Source organism: Schistocerca piceifrons, chromosome 1 (genome assembly GCF_021461385.2).
Source record: "Schistocerca piceifrons isolate TAMUIC-IGC-003096 chromosome 1, iqSchPice1.1, whole genome shotgun sequence".
Classification (NCBI taxonomy): domain Eukaryota; kingdom Metazoa; phylum Arthropoda; class Insecta; order Orthoptera; family Acrididae; genus Schistocerca; species Schistocerca piceifrons.
This window is the reverse complement of record NC_060138.1, coordinates 42,776,188-42,791,929: the sequence shown is the minus strand read 5'-3', so window position 1 is coordinate 42,791,929 and position 15,742 is coordinate 42,776,188. Positions and strand designations below refer to the sequence as shown.

The 15,742-nt window shown below is 40.7% G+C and overlaps 1 protein-coding gene across 5 annotated transcripts in view; it reads right to left on the bottom strand.

Moving 5' to 3' along the window:
• LOC124780652 (cytochrome c oxidase assembly protein COX15 homolog) overlaps window positions 1-15,742 on the bottom strand; it is an 85,866-nt gene that overhangs the window by 22,423 nt on the left and 47,701 nt on the right. For all 5 annotated transcript variants that reach the window (XM_047253801.1, XM_047253799.1, XM_047253796.1 and 2 more), the window contains 2 exons: window positions 6,557-6,743; window positions 6,205-6,460 (listed from right to left, as the gene is read on the bottom strand). In XM_047253801.1, coding sequence (XP_047109757.1) covers window positions 6,205-6,460; window positions 6,557-6,743 — 443 coding nt within the window. The remainder of the gene's footprint in view (window positions 1-6,204; window positions 6,461-6,556; window positions 6,744-15,742) is intronic.

Sequence of the window (15,742 nt, the reverse complement as noted above, 5' to 3'; positions counted from 1 at the left end):
TGCCAGAAGCCGATACTAAAAAACATCGGCACTAACGACTAAGGTACCCCCGACACCACGGTCAGTCTGAGAGTCATCAGTGTCCACATAGGTACAATCATGAAGTTGAATGTGAAGGTTGTGAAACTGAAGGCGATAGATCGAGGCTGGAATAGTGCTCTCAGGAAGCAAATGAGGGCCAAGGTGAAAACAGGCCGCTGCCCGAAGCCAAGGTGGTGAAGGGTTCACACCCACCGGAAAAGTTGCAGGTAGCGTGAAGTTAAGCTGCTGGAGTAAGTACCAAGAGAGAACTCTAGGAGGTAACAGAGAAGAGGGATGTGCCCCATACTGGCGATGGCATGCATACCTACTGAGGAGAAAGTCATGGCGGTAGGGACAGCAGAGTTCAGCAGCTTCCGTATACAGATTCTCAACTGGGCTAGTGTAAAAGGCACCAGTGGCCAAACAGATGCCATGGTGGCGGATAGTACTGAGATGGCATAAGAGGGATGGATGTGCAGGTGCACAAACAAAGCACCCAAAGTCTAGTTTCGAATGGACAAGGGAACAGTATAAACAGAAGACGGAGGTTTTATCTGCACCCCAGGAAGTACCACTGAGGACACGTAGGATATTGAGGGACGGCGTACGGCGAGCTGTCAGGTAAGACACATGGGAGTGCGAGCCCCAAGAGTTTTGTAAATTCAACAAACAGAAGAGCAACAGGCCCAAGATGTAAAGACGAAGGGGGAAACCAACTGCGCCACCAGAAATTCATACACAGGGCTTTGTCAGAGGAAAAACAAAAGCTATCATCAATGCTCCATGAGTAAAGACAATTGAGACATTGCTGGAGACGCCACTCAATGAGACAGGTCCATCAAGAACTGCAATAGATGGCAAAATTTTCAACAAACAGTGAGCCGGAAATGCCCAGTGAGAGACAACTCATTATAGGGTCAATGGTAGTACTAAAGAGGATGACGTTCAGGATGGAACCCTGAGGCACACCATGTTCCTGAATAAAGGCGTCCGACAGGGCAGAACCCAAACAAACTTTGAAAACTCGGTCCTTTAAAAATTCCCCAAGGAAACGTGGCAGGCGGCCATCGAAGCCCCACATGTAGAGAGTATGGAGGATACCAGTACTCCAGCAGATGTCACAGGCTTTCTCCAAATCGAAAAACATAGCCACAGCCTGAGATTTCCGCAGAAAGCCATTCATGACATGGGTGGACAAAGTGACGAGGTGGTCAACTGCAGAACGGCGCACTCGAAATCCACACTGTGCAGTGGTTAGTAAATTGCAAGACTCGAGCCGCTATACCAGCTGGGCATGAATCATACATTCCATCACCTAGCAAACACGGCTGGTGAGAGGGATGGGGCAGTAGCTAGAAGGGGGGTTTTCTTCTTACTGGGCTTAGGTATGGGTATGACAGTGGCTTCACACCAGCGTCTGGGAAATGTGCCCTCTGCCAGATGCAGTTGTAGGTATTATAAGCAGAAGGTGCTTGTCCACAAGGCAAAGGTGCTGCAATGTCTGAATGTGAACAGCATCTGGCCCTGGGGAGGAGGATCAGGATGAAGTGAGAGCATGATATAGCTCTCTCGTAGTAAAGATGGCATTGTAGTACTCACTATTCTGAGAAGAGAAGGATATCGCCCGAGCTTCCTCCACTCATTTCCGATGGAGGAAGGCGGGATGATAGTTGGAAGAGCTCAAAACTTCCACAAAATTGCGGCCCAAGGCCTTGGAAATAGGAATAGTGTACATGATGACATCATGTGCTACTGTCAGGCCAGAAATTGGGGAATGGATCTTGGTCCCAGAGAGCTGTCGGGGGTTGGTCCACACGGCCGAGGAGGGAGTGGAAGTGTGAGAACTAGTGAATGAAATCCAGCTAGCTTTTATGCTATCCCAAAGAATGCAACAACACTGCGCACACATCTGTTTATAATGAATGCAGTTTGCCAACATAGGATGATGGTTAAAAACACGGCACCTCTCCGACAGGTTCTGAGAGAACCCCAAAGAGGATGGTGCACATTAAAGTCACCAAGCAGCAGAAATGGATGAGTTAGCTGCTCAATAAGCTGGAGGAACTCTGCAACTGGAACTGGTGGCATTGAATGACAGGGGGATATAAATGGTACAGAAGGAAAAAGTCAGGAGGGGAAGAAAAAGGCAAACTGCAACAGCTTGAAGACGGGAAGCCAGGGAAATGCGTTGACTATGAACATCACATCCCATGTGAACAGCACGACTCCCCCGTGATATGGAATGGCGGCCTCAAGGGGGAAGGTCAAAACAGACCAGGAAGAAATGTGGGAGCTCAAAGCGGTCGTGAGGACATAATTTTGTTTCCTGAAGGCAGAGTACAAAGGGATGATGCGGTGCTAAGAGCAGCCATAAATCCTCTTTGTTGGGTAGAATGCTATGAATGTTCTATTGGAGCAGAGTCACGAGGAGGAAAAAATGAAGGGGTGACACCATGGCGGCTGCCGAGTTACAGCCTGCAAAGACTCGCTGCTACAGGGCACAGAGGCAGGAGGCTCCTGCTCCATGAGGTTCACAGAAGCATCAGCTTTTTTGTGTTGTCTGTCTGCGGAGTCCAATGCAGAAAAACGGTTGGTGGTACACACTGGTCACACGGAGGCCAGCCAGGCAAGGCATCACGTGGCAATACCGTCGAAGAGGATCTGCAAGTCGGCAAAGGAGAAATCCGTTTGCCTTTGTTGGACTTCTTCAAGCCTTTCTGGTTAGCAGAGGAAGACTCGGATGTTGGTTGGCTGGAGGGACGTAGGAAGTCTACACAGGAGTATTCCTTCTGTCCTTTCTGGCCTGCTTGTTGTGTAGCTGCTGACTTCACCCTTTGAGGTGAGAGTTTCATAGCTTGTTGTACAGCTCGATGAGGGGAGGTGATGCTCCTTGACACTGGCCGATTTCACAACCTCAGAGCTGAATTTGAGGTCGCATGTCTGTGTGGCCATGTCCTTCATGGAGCGAGATGTAACAAGAACAGTATTATAGGTGACAGACAGCAGAACGCAGGGTTTGCAACTAGCCAATAACTTGCAAGTGGCTGGGTAAGGAACTTTTTCTTTTACCTGGATCTCCTGGACAGGCCGCTATCGAGATACACAGGAAAATCTCAAGAAGAGGCAGCATGGTTGCCATTGCAGTTGATACAGCAGGGAGAAGGATGTGGACAATTGCCCCCATGCGCATCCCTACCACAGGTTACACATTTAGCTGGGTGTTGACAAGACATTTGAGTGTGGTTGAAACGATGACACGGTTAGGTGCGCATCAGGTTTGGAATGAACTGTCTGACTGTGATAACTTCATACCTGTTTCGAACTTGGATGGACACACCAGTCTACCAAAGGTGAGAAAAAGAGTGCACGGGCACTGACGATGAATACAACTTTTTCATCGCCCAATGGACAGCAAGGACACCCTGATCAGAGAGGTTTGGATTTCGGCCTCAGTCGAGCAGCCTAATGTAAATAACACCTCTGGAAAAATTCAGAGTTCTATGGGCCACGAGATGAAAAGGATAGCCATGGAGAAGCGAAGGAGCAAGCAGCTGTTGTGCTTGAGAATCAGAAGTAGTCTCTAAAAGCAAAGTGTCATTCCGTAAACGAGAGCAAGATTTCACAAGGCTGGCAATTGCACCAACACCATTCTGAATAATAAACAGATTTACCATTGAGAAGGGCTGACCATTTTCAGTATGTGAAACCATGAGGAACCATGGTGCACCTGCAAGAGTCTTTGAGTTGTTAGTGTCATTCTGTTTACGTTTCGTAGATATTGATTGTGAAGATGACTGGCTCATTGTGAGAAAATCTCCCGCTATTGCCAGCATCTCCGATGGTGCACTCCTTACAACTGGAGGCCCCCTTCGCATGGGAACACACCCGCCTTAGGTGATTGTTCAACCCTCAGGTCACAACTCCTGAACACCTGACAGAGGGACCAATCGGCAATCTGGGAAGTTAGCAAGTTAGCCAGTCACCTCTCCCTGGGGTTGGCCTGTACCAGGGGGTATGTGCGAACCCTACCTGTCGACCCAGGGCTGGGAATTATGTGTTACCCAGTCACGTGTTAAGCGTCAGATGCGTGGGCCAGCCTTCAGGAGTGCACAGGGAAGAAGAAGAAAAAGAAGAACCTCAAATGCCGAACCAGAGGAGGACAGGAGAAGGTGAACAAAAAAAAAGGAAAGTGAATGAAAAACAATGGTGAGATTGTTCTTATGTCAGCAATGGACAATGCAGAACACTCCCAAAAACATCCCAGACATGTTGCACAAGGGAGAGGAAAAAGAATAGCTAGAGGACAGAATGCAGCACCGAAGGGAAAAGATGCTGCAAAGGCTGGGGCCCTGTGGTACCAAGCACAAACCAGCCAAAACATGGCAAGCCCCCTCGGAAGGTTTTCGGAAGGGTGGATGAAACACTGTTCTCAGGTCCCGCTGGAACCACAAGCTCACAAACTGCAACATATTCAGAAGAAACAGCCAAATATTTGTGACAACAAAGATGTAAGTTTCACAGCTGTCCTGTTAGGATGACAACAAAGAGGATTAAAAATTGTAATACCACAGATGGTAGGCTAAGTGAACGAAAAACACTGTGAAGAAAACAATTCCCCATAATTAATTTAAATTACTTTTTTTGTTTATTTTATTTCTCCTTGTATTATCAAAATGTAGATAATCAATAAATGGTATAAGTTTGAATAGATGTAATGTTAACTGTTTAGGCAGAGAAAGTTTGTAATTTTGATTAGTCAGAATATGTCAAAAAATTATATTTTTCTCAAGGAGCCTCTTAAAAAAGGAGGGTCATCTTATAGTCATGGTCCAGTTATAATCAGGTAAATATGGTACATATGTTTGTTTATGATCTGGTTCACAACACAATCACACTGCTGTATCCGTAGCCCTTAGTCCTTTTTTCTTTTGTGAGCAGTTCACAGCCATAAGCAGGTATATGTAGTCATTTCTTATTAGGTAATTTAAAACCATTAATTTCTGAAAAAAAAAAAAAAAAAAAAAAAAAAAAAAAAAAAAAAACCATGTGAAGAACTATCCAGGAACGTGGGCCTGAATCATTAACAACTGTAAATGATCATTTTTCAAACAGTCCTAATTCAGCACTATTCATCTTTTAAGTACCACCCTTTAGGAAGTTGCCTCTAAATTCTCACATTCTTGCTAGACACTAAATGTGATTTTCTTACACACTATGTTATTACACTTTCACCATAAGTTACATCGAAACAGAAAAATATAATGCCAGATTTGCAAACACTTAGCTGCATCATGTCTTTTAAACGTCCATGAAGTGAGTTGCTGTCCTTTTAGTCCTAGGCCTGTCCATTCACTATAATTCTATATTTATTTTAATGTGACTCAAATAATGGAAAATCCAGGATGGAATGCAACAATATTGTGAAAAGCAAAGTTGCCACTCATCATATAGCGGAGATGCTGAGTCGCAGACAGGCACAACAAAAGAGCTGTCACAAATAAAGCTTTCAGCCCGTAAAGCCTTTGTCAAAAATAGATCTCTCTCTCTCTCTCTCTCTCTCTCTCTCTCTCTCTCTCTCACACACACCTCTCTCTCTCTCTCTCTCTCTCTCTCTCTCACACACACACACACACACACACACACACACACACACACACACACAAACACGACTGACACACACATGACTGTTGTCTGAGGCAACTGTAGCCACACAGTGTGTCTGTCATCTATTTTTGGCAAAGGCCTTATGGGCCGAAAGCTTTATTTGTGACAGTCTTCTTGTTGTGCCTACGTGCGACTCAGCATCTCCACTAATATGGCGAATGGCAACTTTCCTTTTCATAATATTGTTTATTTTAATGTGTTTGTTTATGGGAGCGAGGGGGCCAGGAGAGGGGTGTACAAATACAGCATATCGGTGCATACGCGTGTGTATGCATGGTTTTTGTCATCTGGTAATTATTTCTCACAACACTATATCAATATGTGGTTTACTGCGAATTCATTGGCTTTGTAATAAGAGATAAATTTTAAGAGGCCAAATATGTAACACACGCATTTTCTGAAATCTGCTATCACCAAACTTGTTCTTAATGCCCACATTACATGTCTCATAACTGACAAAAAAGTTCTGTACTTAAGAGATCATATAAATGCGCAATTCCAATTGAGATAAAAATATACCTGATACAGCAGTGAAGAATACCAGGCCCTTGCATGTGTGTGCAAGCATTCTAAATCGGCGTGTTGCCTTATTCACAAGTGGAGCTGCTTGTGCTGGCAGCAGAATGTCAAGAGCAGACCACAAAAAGAGTGTATACAACACAAATGCAACACTAAGATGTGATGCCAAGCGGTACTGAGACACTCTTGGAACGTCACTCTCTCCATGGAAACGATCCTCCAATCCTGATTGTACCATATACCAGCCCATCAGGCCCTGGAATCACAAAAAAATCATGAGAACAGTGATTTAACTATTACATGAGGTACCATAAATTCTATAAAGTCAATGCATATATTAATATTTAGCCACCTGCAAACCAATTAATGTACCAAATGCCAAAACACGCTTCTTCATAGCGGGTCTTAGATAACCACGAGCCCAAAAAAATGCAGCTGGGATCAAGAATGCTGCACCAAGTGTACGTCCCCACATCCGATGCGCATATTCCATCCACCAGATCCATTTGAACTCATTTAAAGTGATGTCTCTGTTTTTTCTGAAAATATAAATAAAAGGAAGTGAAGGAAGGAACACAGAGAGAAAATTATTTGAAGAAATATGAAATAAAAAATGTATTTCCTTAGTTTTTAACATTACACAAAGCAGAACTTTCAAAAACTATTTATGTCTGTCATAAATGTTTTCTTCAAAGCTGTAAACAGCACTGAAATATAATGTGACAAAAAATTAATTATGTACATTTCAGCTTGTGTCCAACAACTAACAGTTACTATCAGATGGTCTATTTACATCCAGTTATGAATTACTATCTACTGTATCATTCTGACATCAGTGCTGCCTATAAAATAACATTTGTAAAGAATTTTAGGGAGTCATTAAGAGAAGAGGTCCATCAATAAACTGTGCTGAAAGCAGCAGTCAATAGCCACAACAGGTTCTGGACATTTATATTATTCAGTGAGCTAATTTCCTTGTCATCAGAAACAGACACTTCTACAGTTTCTTAGTTAACACACTTTCTGTCAGAAGGGGGAAAAATGGATTTCTGATTTAAATATGAAAATATGGCCCATCTAGATCATTTAGCCTGTGAATGTACAATATTTTAATAAATATGACACAGCAAACTGTTTATAGCCATATGCACAAAAACCAGAATACTTGCATATGGGGTTAAATATTTACAATAAAATAAAAGGGCAGTAATATATTTATTATTGAGCTTGATTCACTGAAAATATTGTTCTCTACTCTTCTTGTGGAAAAGTACTGTTGAAGAATTCGCTGAGAACAATTTTTTTATGTACTAAAAACTATAGTAAGTGTTTGCATGAATACCAAAGTTGAGAACACCACAACAGGAACACATTTGTATCTACAATCCAAATAGTTGTTCTCACACCCTCACCAATATAAAAAAAAGGGACACAAACTAACATCACACCACTTGTCAGAGTCAGGTGTGCACTGCACATCAGCTACTTGGGTAGCTGACTGTGTGGGGGATGCACACAAGGGTTTTTTAGGTTAGGCGACTCTCCATCCAGATGAGATAACAATAGCTGTAGGAAACCCAGAAGTAACAACATAAGATCGAAAGAAAGGCTTCCAACAGATGAGACAATTAAAATCCTAATGGTAAACTGCCAAAACAATCACAAGTGCCACAGTTTGAAGTACTCCTGAAAAGCAGTCAGGCTCACATAATATTAAGTACAGAAAGCTGGTTGAAACCTCAAATTGACAGGAGTGAGATTTTTGGGGAAAATTTCAGTGTATATCCAAAGTATAGGCAAATGGGAAATGGAGGTGATGTATTTGTCGCAGTAGACAAGTAACTCAAATCCACCAAGATAGGAATTGAAACTGCATGTGAAAATGTTTGAACAAGACTCAGTATCAGGGGTGGCCATAAAATGGTGACTAGATTCTTCTATTCAGCACCAGACTCATCTCCTGATGTAACCAAAAACTTTAGAGAAAATGTCAGTTCACTTGTATGTAAGTTCCCCAATCATATAATAATCATTGGTGGAGACTTTAATATTCAAAACTAGTTGTTGTTGTTGTTGTTGTTGTTGTTGTTGTTGTGGTCTTCAGTCCTGAGACTGGTTTGATGCAGCTCTCCATGCTACTCTATCCTGTGCAAGCTTCTTCATCTCCCAGTAATTACTGCAACCTACATCCTTCTGAATTTGCGTAGTGTATTCATCTCTTGGTCTCCCTCTACGATTTTTACCCTCCACGCTGCCCTCCAATGCTAAATTTGTGATCCCTTGATGCCTCAGAATATGCCCTACCAACCGAACCCTTCTTCTAGTCAAGGTGTGCCACAAATTTCTCTTTTCCCCAATTCTATTCAATACCTCCTCATTAGTTATGTGATCTACCCATCTAATCTTCAGCATTCTTCTGTATTACCACATTTCGAAAGCTTCTACTCTCTTCTTGTCCAAACTATTTATCGGCCATGTTTCACTTCCATACATGGCTATACTCCATACAAATACTTTCAAAAACGACTTCCTGACACTTAAATCTATACTCGATGTTAACAAATTTCTCTTCTTTAGAAACGCTTTCCTTGCCATTGCCAGTCTACATTTTATATCTTCTCTACTTCGACCATCATCAGTTATTTTGCTCCCCAAATAGCAAAACTCCATTACTATTATAAGTGTCTCATTTCCTAATCTAATTCCCTCAGCATCACCCGACTTATTTCGACTACATTCCATTATCCTCGTTTTGCTTTTGTTGATGTTCATCTTATATCCCCCTTGCAAGACATTGTGCATTCCGTTCAACAACTCTTACAATTCCTTTGCTCTGTCTGACAGAATTACAATGTCATCGGCGAACCTCAAAGTTTTCATTTCTTCTCCATGGATTTTAATACCTACTCCGAACTTTTCTTTTGTTTCCTTTACTGCTTGCTCAATATACAGATTGAATAGCATCGGGGAGAGGCTACAACCCTGTCTCACTCCCTTCCCAACCACTGCTTCCCTTTCATGTCCCTCGACTCTTATAACTGTCATCTGGTTTCTGTATAAATTGTAAATAGCCTTTCGCTCCCTGTATTTTACCCGTCACCTTTAGAATTTGAAAGAGAGTATTCCAGTCAACATTGTCAAATGCTTTCTCTAAGTCTACAAATGCTAGAAACGTAGGTTTGCCTTTCCTTAATCTTTCTTCTAAGATAAGTCGTAGGGTCAGTATTGCCTCACGTGTTCCAACATTTCTAGTTTTTCCATTTGTCTGTAAAGAATTCGCGTTAGTGTTTTGCAGCTGTGACTTATTAAACTGATAGTTCGGTAATTTTCACATCTGTCAACACCTGCTTTCTTTGGGATTGAAATTATTATATTCTTCTTGAAGTCTGAGGGTATTTCGCCTGTCTCATACATCTTGCTCACCAGATGGTAGAGTTTTGTCATGACTGGCGCTCCCAAGGCCGTCAGTAGTTCCCATGGAATGTTGTCTACTCCCGGGGCCTTGTTTAGACTCAGGTCTTTCAGTGCTCTGTCAAACTCTTCACGCAGTATCGTATCTCCCATTTCATCTTCATCTACATCCCCTTCCATTTCCATAATATTGTCCTCAAGTACATTGCCCTTGTATAGACCCTCCATATACTCCTTCCACATTTCTGTTTTCCCTTCTTTGCTTAGAACTGGGTTTCCATCTGAGCTCTTGATATTCATACAAGTGGCTCTCTTTTCTCCAAAGGTCTCTTTAATTTTCCTGTAGGCAGTATCTATCTTACCCCTACTGAGATAAGCCTATACATCCTTACATCTGTCCTCTAGCCATCCCTGCTTAGCCATTTTGCACTTCCTCTCATTTCTGAGACGTTTGTATTCCTTTTTGCCTGCTCATTTACTATGTTTTTATATTTTCTCCTTTCATCAATTAAATTCAATATTTCTTCTGTTACCCAAGGATTTCTACCAGCCCTCGTCTTTTTACCTACTTGATCCTCTGCTGCCTTCACTACTTCATCCCTCAGAGCCACCCATTCTTCTTTTACTGTATTTCTTTCCCCCATTCCTGTGAATTGTTCCCTTATGTTCTCCCTGAAATTAGTCAGTTTATCCCGGACCCATCTCCTTAAATTCCCACCTTTTTGCAGTTTCTTCAGTTTTAATCTACAGTTCATAACCAATAGCTTGTGTTCAGAGTCCACATCTGCCCCTGGAAATGTCTTACAATTTAAAACCTGGTTCCTAAATCTCTGTCTTACCATTATATAATCTATCTGATATCTTCTATTATCTCCAGGATTCTTCCATGTATACACCCTTCTTTCATGATTCTTTAACCAAGTGTTAGCTATGATTAAGTTATGCTCTGTGCAAAATTCTACCAGACGGCTTCCTCTTTCATTTCTTACCCCCAATCCATATTCACCTACTATGATTCCTTCTCTCCCTTTTCCTACTCTCCAATTCCAGTCACCCATGACTATTAAATTTTCGTCTCCCTTCACTACCTGAATAATTTCTTTTATCTCATCATACATTTCATCAATTTCTTCATCATCTGCAGAGCTAGTTGGCATATAAACTTGTACTATTGTAGTAGGCATGGGCTTTGTGCCTATCTTGGCCACAATAATGCGTTCACTATGCTGTTTGTAGTAGCTTACCCACACTCCTATTTTTTTTATTCATTATTAAACCTACTCCTGCATTACCCCTATTTGATTTTGTATTTATAACCCTGTATTCACCTGACCAAAAGTCTTGTTCCTCCTGCCACCGAACTTCACTAATTCCCACTATATCTAACTTTAACCTATCCATTTTCCTTTTTAAATTTCCTAACCTACCTGCCCGATTAAGGGATCTGACATTCCACACTCTGATCCGTAGAACGCCAGTTTTCCTTCTCCTGATAACGACGTCCTCCTGAGTAGTCCTCGCCCGGAGATCCGAATGGGGGACTATTTTACCTCCGGAATATTTTACCCAAGAGGACGCCACCATCATTTAACCATACAGTAAAGCTGCATGCCCTCGGGAAAAATTACAGCTGTAGTTTCCCCTTGCTTTCAGCCGTTCGCAGTACCAGCACAGCAAGGCCGTTTTGGTTAGTGTTACAAGGCCAGCTCAGTCAATCATCCAGACTGTTGCCCCTGCAACTACTGAAAAGGCTGCTGCCCCTCTTCAGGAACCACACGTTTGTCCAAAAATTAATTGGGAAAATTACAGTTTTGTTTGTGGCAGGCATGAAAAAACATTCTGTGAAACATTACTAAATGCTTTCTCTGAAAACTACTTGGAACAGATAGTCAGAAGCCCCACACATGATGAAAATATATTGGATGTAAATGCAACAAAAAGACCTGACCTCTTTGCGATTTCCACATCAAAACTAATGTCAATAACCATGACACAGCTGTGGCAACAATGATTACCAAAGTACAAAGGAAAAATAAAACATGCAGAAAGATATAAATATTCATATAAATGTTCAGTCAATTAGATACAAAAATCAGTCAGTAGTGCCATATCTGAATGAGGAACTTGAAACTTTCAGCTCTGCAAGAGCATGTAGACGAACTATGACTCAAATTTAAACTATGCACTGGATATATATGTACCCAGTAGAACAGTTCATAATGGGAGGGAACCTCCACGGTATACAGTCACTATAAAGAAATTTCAAAAGACACGGAGATAACTGCATAATAAATGTAAAACAAATTGTAGGGCTATAAAAAGAGATATGCAGAATGAAACATGTTTGGCTGTCAAGAGAGTAGTGTGTGATGACTTCAATGGCTACTGTCGGAGAACATTGTCAAATGATCTTTCACAGAACCCAAAGAAATTCTGGTCATATGTAAAGGCTGTTAGTGGCACCAAAGTTAGTGTCCAGTCCCTAATGAATGAGACAAGAACTGAAATTGAAGGTACCAAGGCAGAAGCCAAAATGCTTAACTTTGTTTTCAAATATTTCTCTATAAAGGAAAACCCAGGGGAAGTGACCCAATTTCATTCTCATACCACTGAAAAGATGAGTGAAATCAGTATCAGTGCCAGTGGTGTTGACAAACAGCTGAAATTGTTAAAATTGGACAAAGCTCCAGTGCCTGATGGAATCCCTATCAGATTCTATGGTGAGTTTGTGGCTCAATTAGCCTCTCTTCTCACTATAATCAGTCACAGATCCCTTGAGCTAAAAACCGTGTACAGTTCTTGGAAAAGGGCACAGGTCACACCCATCTACAAGAAGAGTAGTGGAAGTGATCCACAAAACTACTGCCCAATATCCTTGTAGATTATTCTCTGAATAATGTCTGTTTTAGTCATTAGGAACACTATCAAGCAATGATGCAGTTCCTAGACATCTCAATTCACTAGAGTGCATCAGCCACAGAATTTGTTTTGATTGAAACTGAGAATATTTGGTAACTTTTGTCTCTGGGATCACCTGTGTCCCTTGACATCACAGCATCTTCTGATTTACTTCATCTTGCTGACTAGTCTCCACTTGAAGGTGAATAGTGGACAACAGGGCCAATTCTCTCTGGTTGGTAGGTGAATTTGGCTACTGGTCAAATAGCTGTTCCTAATCACCTTACAGTTATGAGACGTTGACTGTTGCTGAAAATATGGCTGAGACAGCATGGGTCACTTCGCCTGTTAGGATTAGGGCAAATCTTCCACAAAAGTCTACACTCGCTGAGGGAGAGGGAGACATGGAAGCAGCTCTGCAGGTTGTGTGTCCTACGGGCAGCTGGCTACCTCATTGTAAATTGTAGTTCATTTTTTCCCCTGCACGTGCAGACAAGAACATGAGAGTTTTTTTTAGGTCTAAAGGGGGAGTTAAGAGGAGAGGGAATACTACACTCCCAAGAAACAGCTGAGTGTAGTTGTACACCATATATCAAGCTGCTCACCTATAGTTGTTATACAGGCAGAACACATGTCCCCCAAAGTCAGAAAAATAAATTGTTAATATAATTTAACTGAAGAAGAATTCACAAAGCAATCTCACGAAATTATTATTAATTATTCATGGTAGAAATGGTAACTTTCTGGATTAGAAAGTTGTCTATATCAGTAATAAACAGAAATGAAATCTTAAAGAGTCGGAATGGAATGAATACCTGGAGGATAGACTCATAGCGGAAGCCTACTTATTGCTGTGCAGAATTCAGCGACATTTAAACAGATAAATACAGTCGTCAGAAAGTGACGTAATCTGGCTGAAAATAATCCTCTTAGTTGGATAGAAATATTAAGTATTTATTATTAGCATTCAACAGAAAGTTAAGGGTAGTAAGATATTTCAAAGTAATTCAAGCAACAAGAATGTTATTAAAACTATCTGTGCAGCTACAAAGATAAACTCAGCTCTGTAACGGAGAATGTGCAGAATCTCTGACAGAGATTTACAAATATTGTAGGTTATATGCTACATAAATACAGTACAGCCAAATCAAGTACCAAAGTTATGGAATGCTTCAGAGAAAGCATGAAAAATATCATATGCACAATTTTCCAATAGCGCCTTAGTGATGGAAGAAGATTTCAATCTGCAAACTTTAGAATATGAAATACGTGTATTTAGAATTAAATGAAGGAACACAGAATCTTACAACATCATACTAAACATACTAAATGTCCCATTTGCAAAGGGATACGACATAAATCTGGTAAAAAACATGCCCCGAATCTTCAATTCCATGTCACTAATGCTGTCGGTGTATTATTTATTATTAGCATCCAACAAAATGTTAGGGGTAGGAAGTTATTTCAACTTAATGTGAGCAACAAGTATATTATTTAAACTACCTGAGCAGCAAAAAAGATACATTCAGCTGTGAATAGGAGAGTGTGCACAATTTCTGGCAGAAATTTACAAATATTGTAGGTTATGTGTTACATACATTTGTGTCGAGGAAGACACAGAGGGGTGGAAAGAACCCACGTGATTCAAAACAGAGAGAACTATAAAATCGATTCAAACGTAGCTGAACTCGTTGCTGGCAAATGGAACCATAATAGAGTCAAGACAAATGTATAGACAGTCAGGCAAGAAGTGTTAAACAAATTAAAAATCAAGATTTCACCTACAATGGTACCAACTTATCCTAAAAGGTATTGGTCACCTATAAAATCTGTTTATATGATCATTGGTGATGGTGACACAGCAACACACGAGGCAATAAATGAATACAAAAATACTCAATTTTGTCTTCCAAACCTGACTCACAGTGGGAGACTTGAGCACACTTGTTACTTTTCGTTGCCTCTAGGCAACAAAAATGAAATATCAAAATAACAGAATGTGAAAATAAATAATAATTGCCAATCATCAAGTGAGGAAATACCACTGGTCTAGATAGGTCCCTCACTAACTCTCTGGTAGGTCTTGCCTCTCTACCAGCAACAGACTATCAAATACAACAGGAAAAGGGAGAATCAAAAGGGGTTGGGGAAAAAAGGTAGTTTGTTCCCTGCATCTCGTTAATTAGCACTATTAAACCATTTTCTTGTTGGTGTACGATGACTTTTTTTAAGGACTATAATACATCTTTATAGGACATCATCTACACAGTGGGCGCCACAGCCATAAATTTGTTGAATGAAAGCAGGATATTTCCATTTAGGTAGTACAATCATTAAGAGCTCTTCTCTGTTACCCAAATAGTGTCAGCTTAAAAGCTATTTTTGAGTGTTTACCCAAAATAATGTATCATACACATGAAAATGGCAGCAAATTTGTATGCTGTGCTGCCATTCATAATGGTTTGCAAATTATACTGGTTGTGATGGTGTAACAGAACATTAGTGCACTTAAGGTGGCAACAGACGTGCAAACATATAATGCTAATAATATTTTCTTGCGTTAAGTGCACTGATTGTCAAAACATCACAAACAGTATAATTTTTAAATCATTATGAATGGCAGCACATCCTGTGAATAAACTGCTATTTTTGTGTGGAAGACACTTTGTTCACATAACCACATAAAAACTAGTTGTGTAATTAAAAAGAGATCTTAGTAACTATACTACATAAGTGGGAAAATGTCACATTTATTCTCTGTAATAACTGACATAATTTCTACAAGTACAAGTCATGTTCACAAGGTACAGACGATTGTAGACAGTGGAGTCCAGGTTGATTTTGAGTTTCTAGACTTCTGAAAAGCCCCTTTAAACAGTTCTGCACTGTCACCTACTAAACTAAATACATGGAATACTTACAGAATACCATGAAAAGTGTTTGATTAGATTGAAACATTCCTAATAAAATAAAATTCAGTATGTGATTTTCAATGGTAAGACTGTGACAGGACAGTACTTGTTTGTGATCTATACAAACAATCTGGCAAACAAAGTTTACAGCTCTCTGAGACTGTTCACGAATGGCACATGTATACATACAGTGTACATCACAGACAATAGCTACAAAATCCAGGAAGATTTGAAGATGATCAGTGACTAGTGCAATAACTGGCAGCTGAACCAAAATAGAAATAAATTTAAAGTAATGTGAATACATAGGCAATATC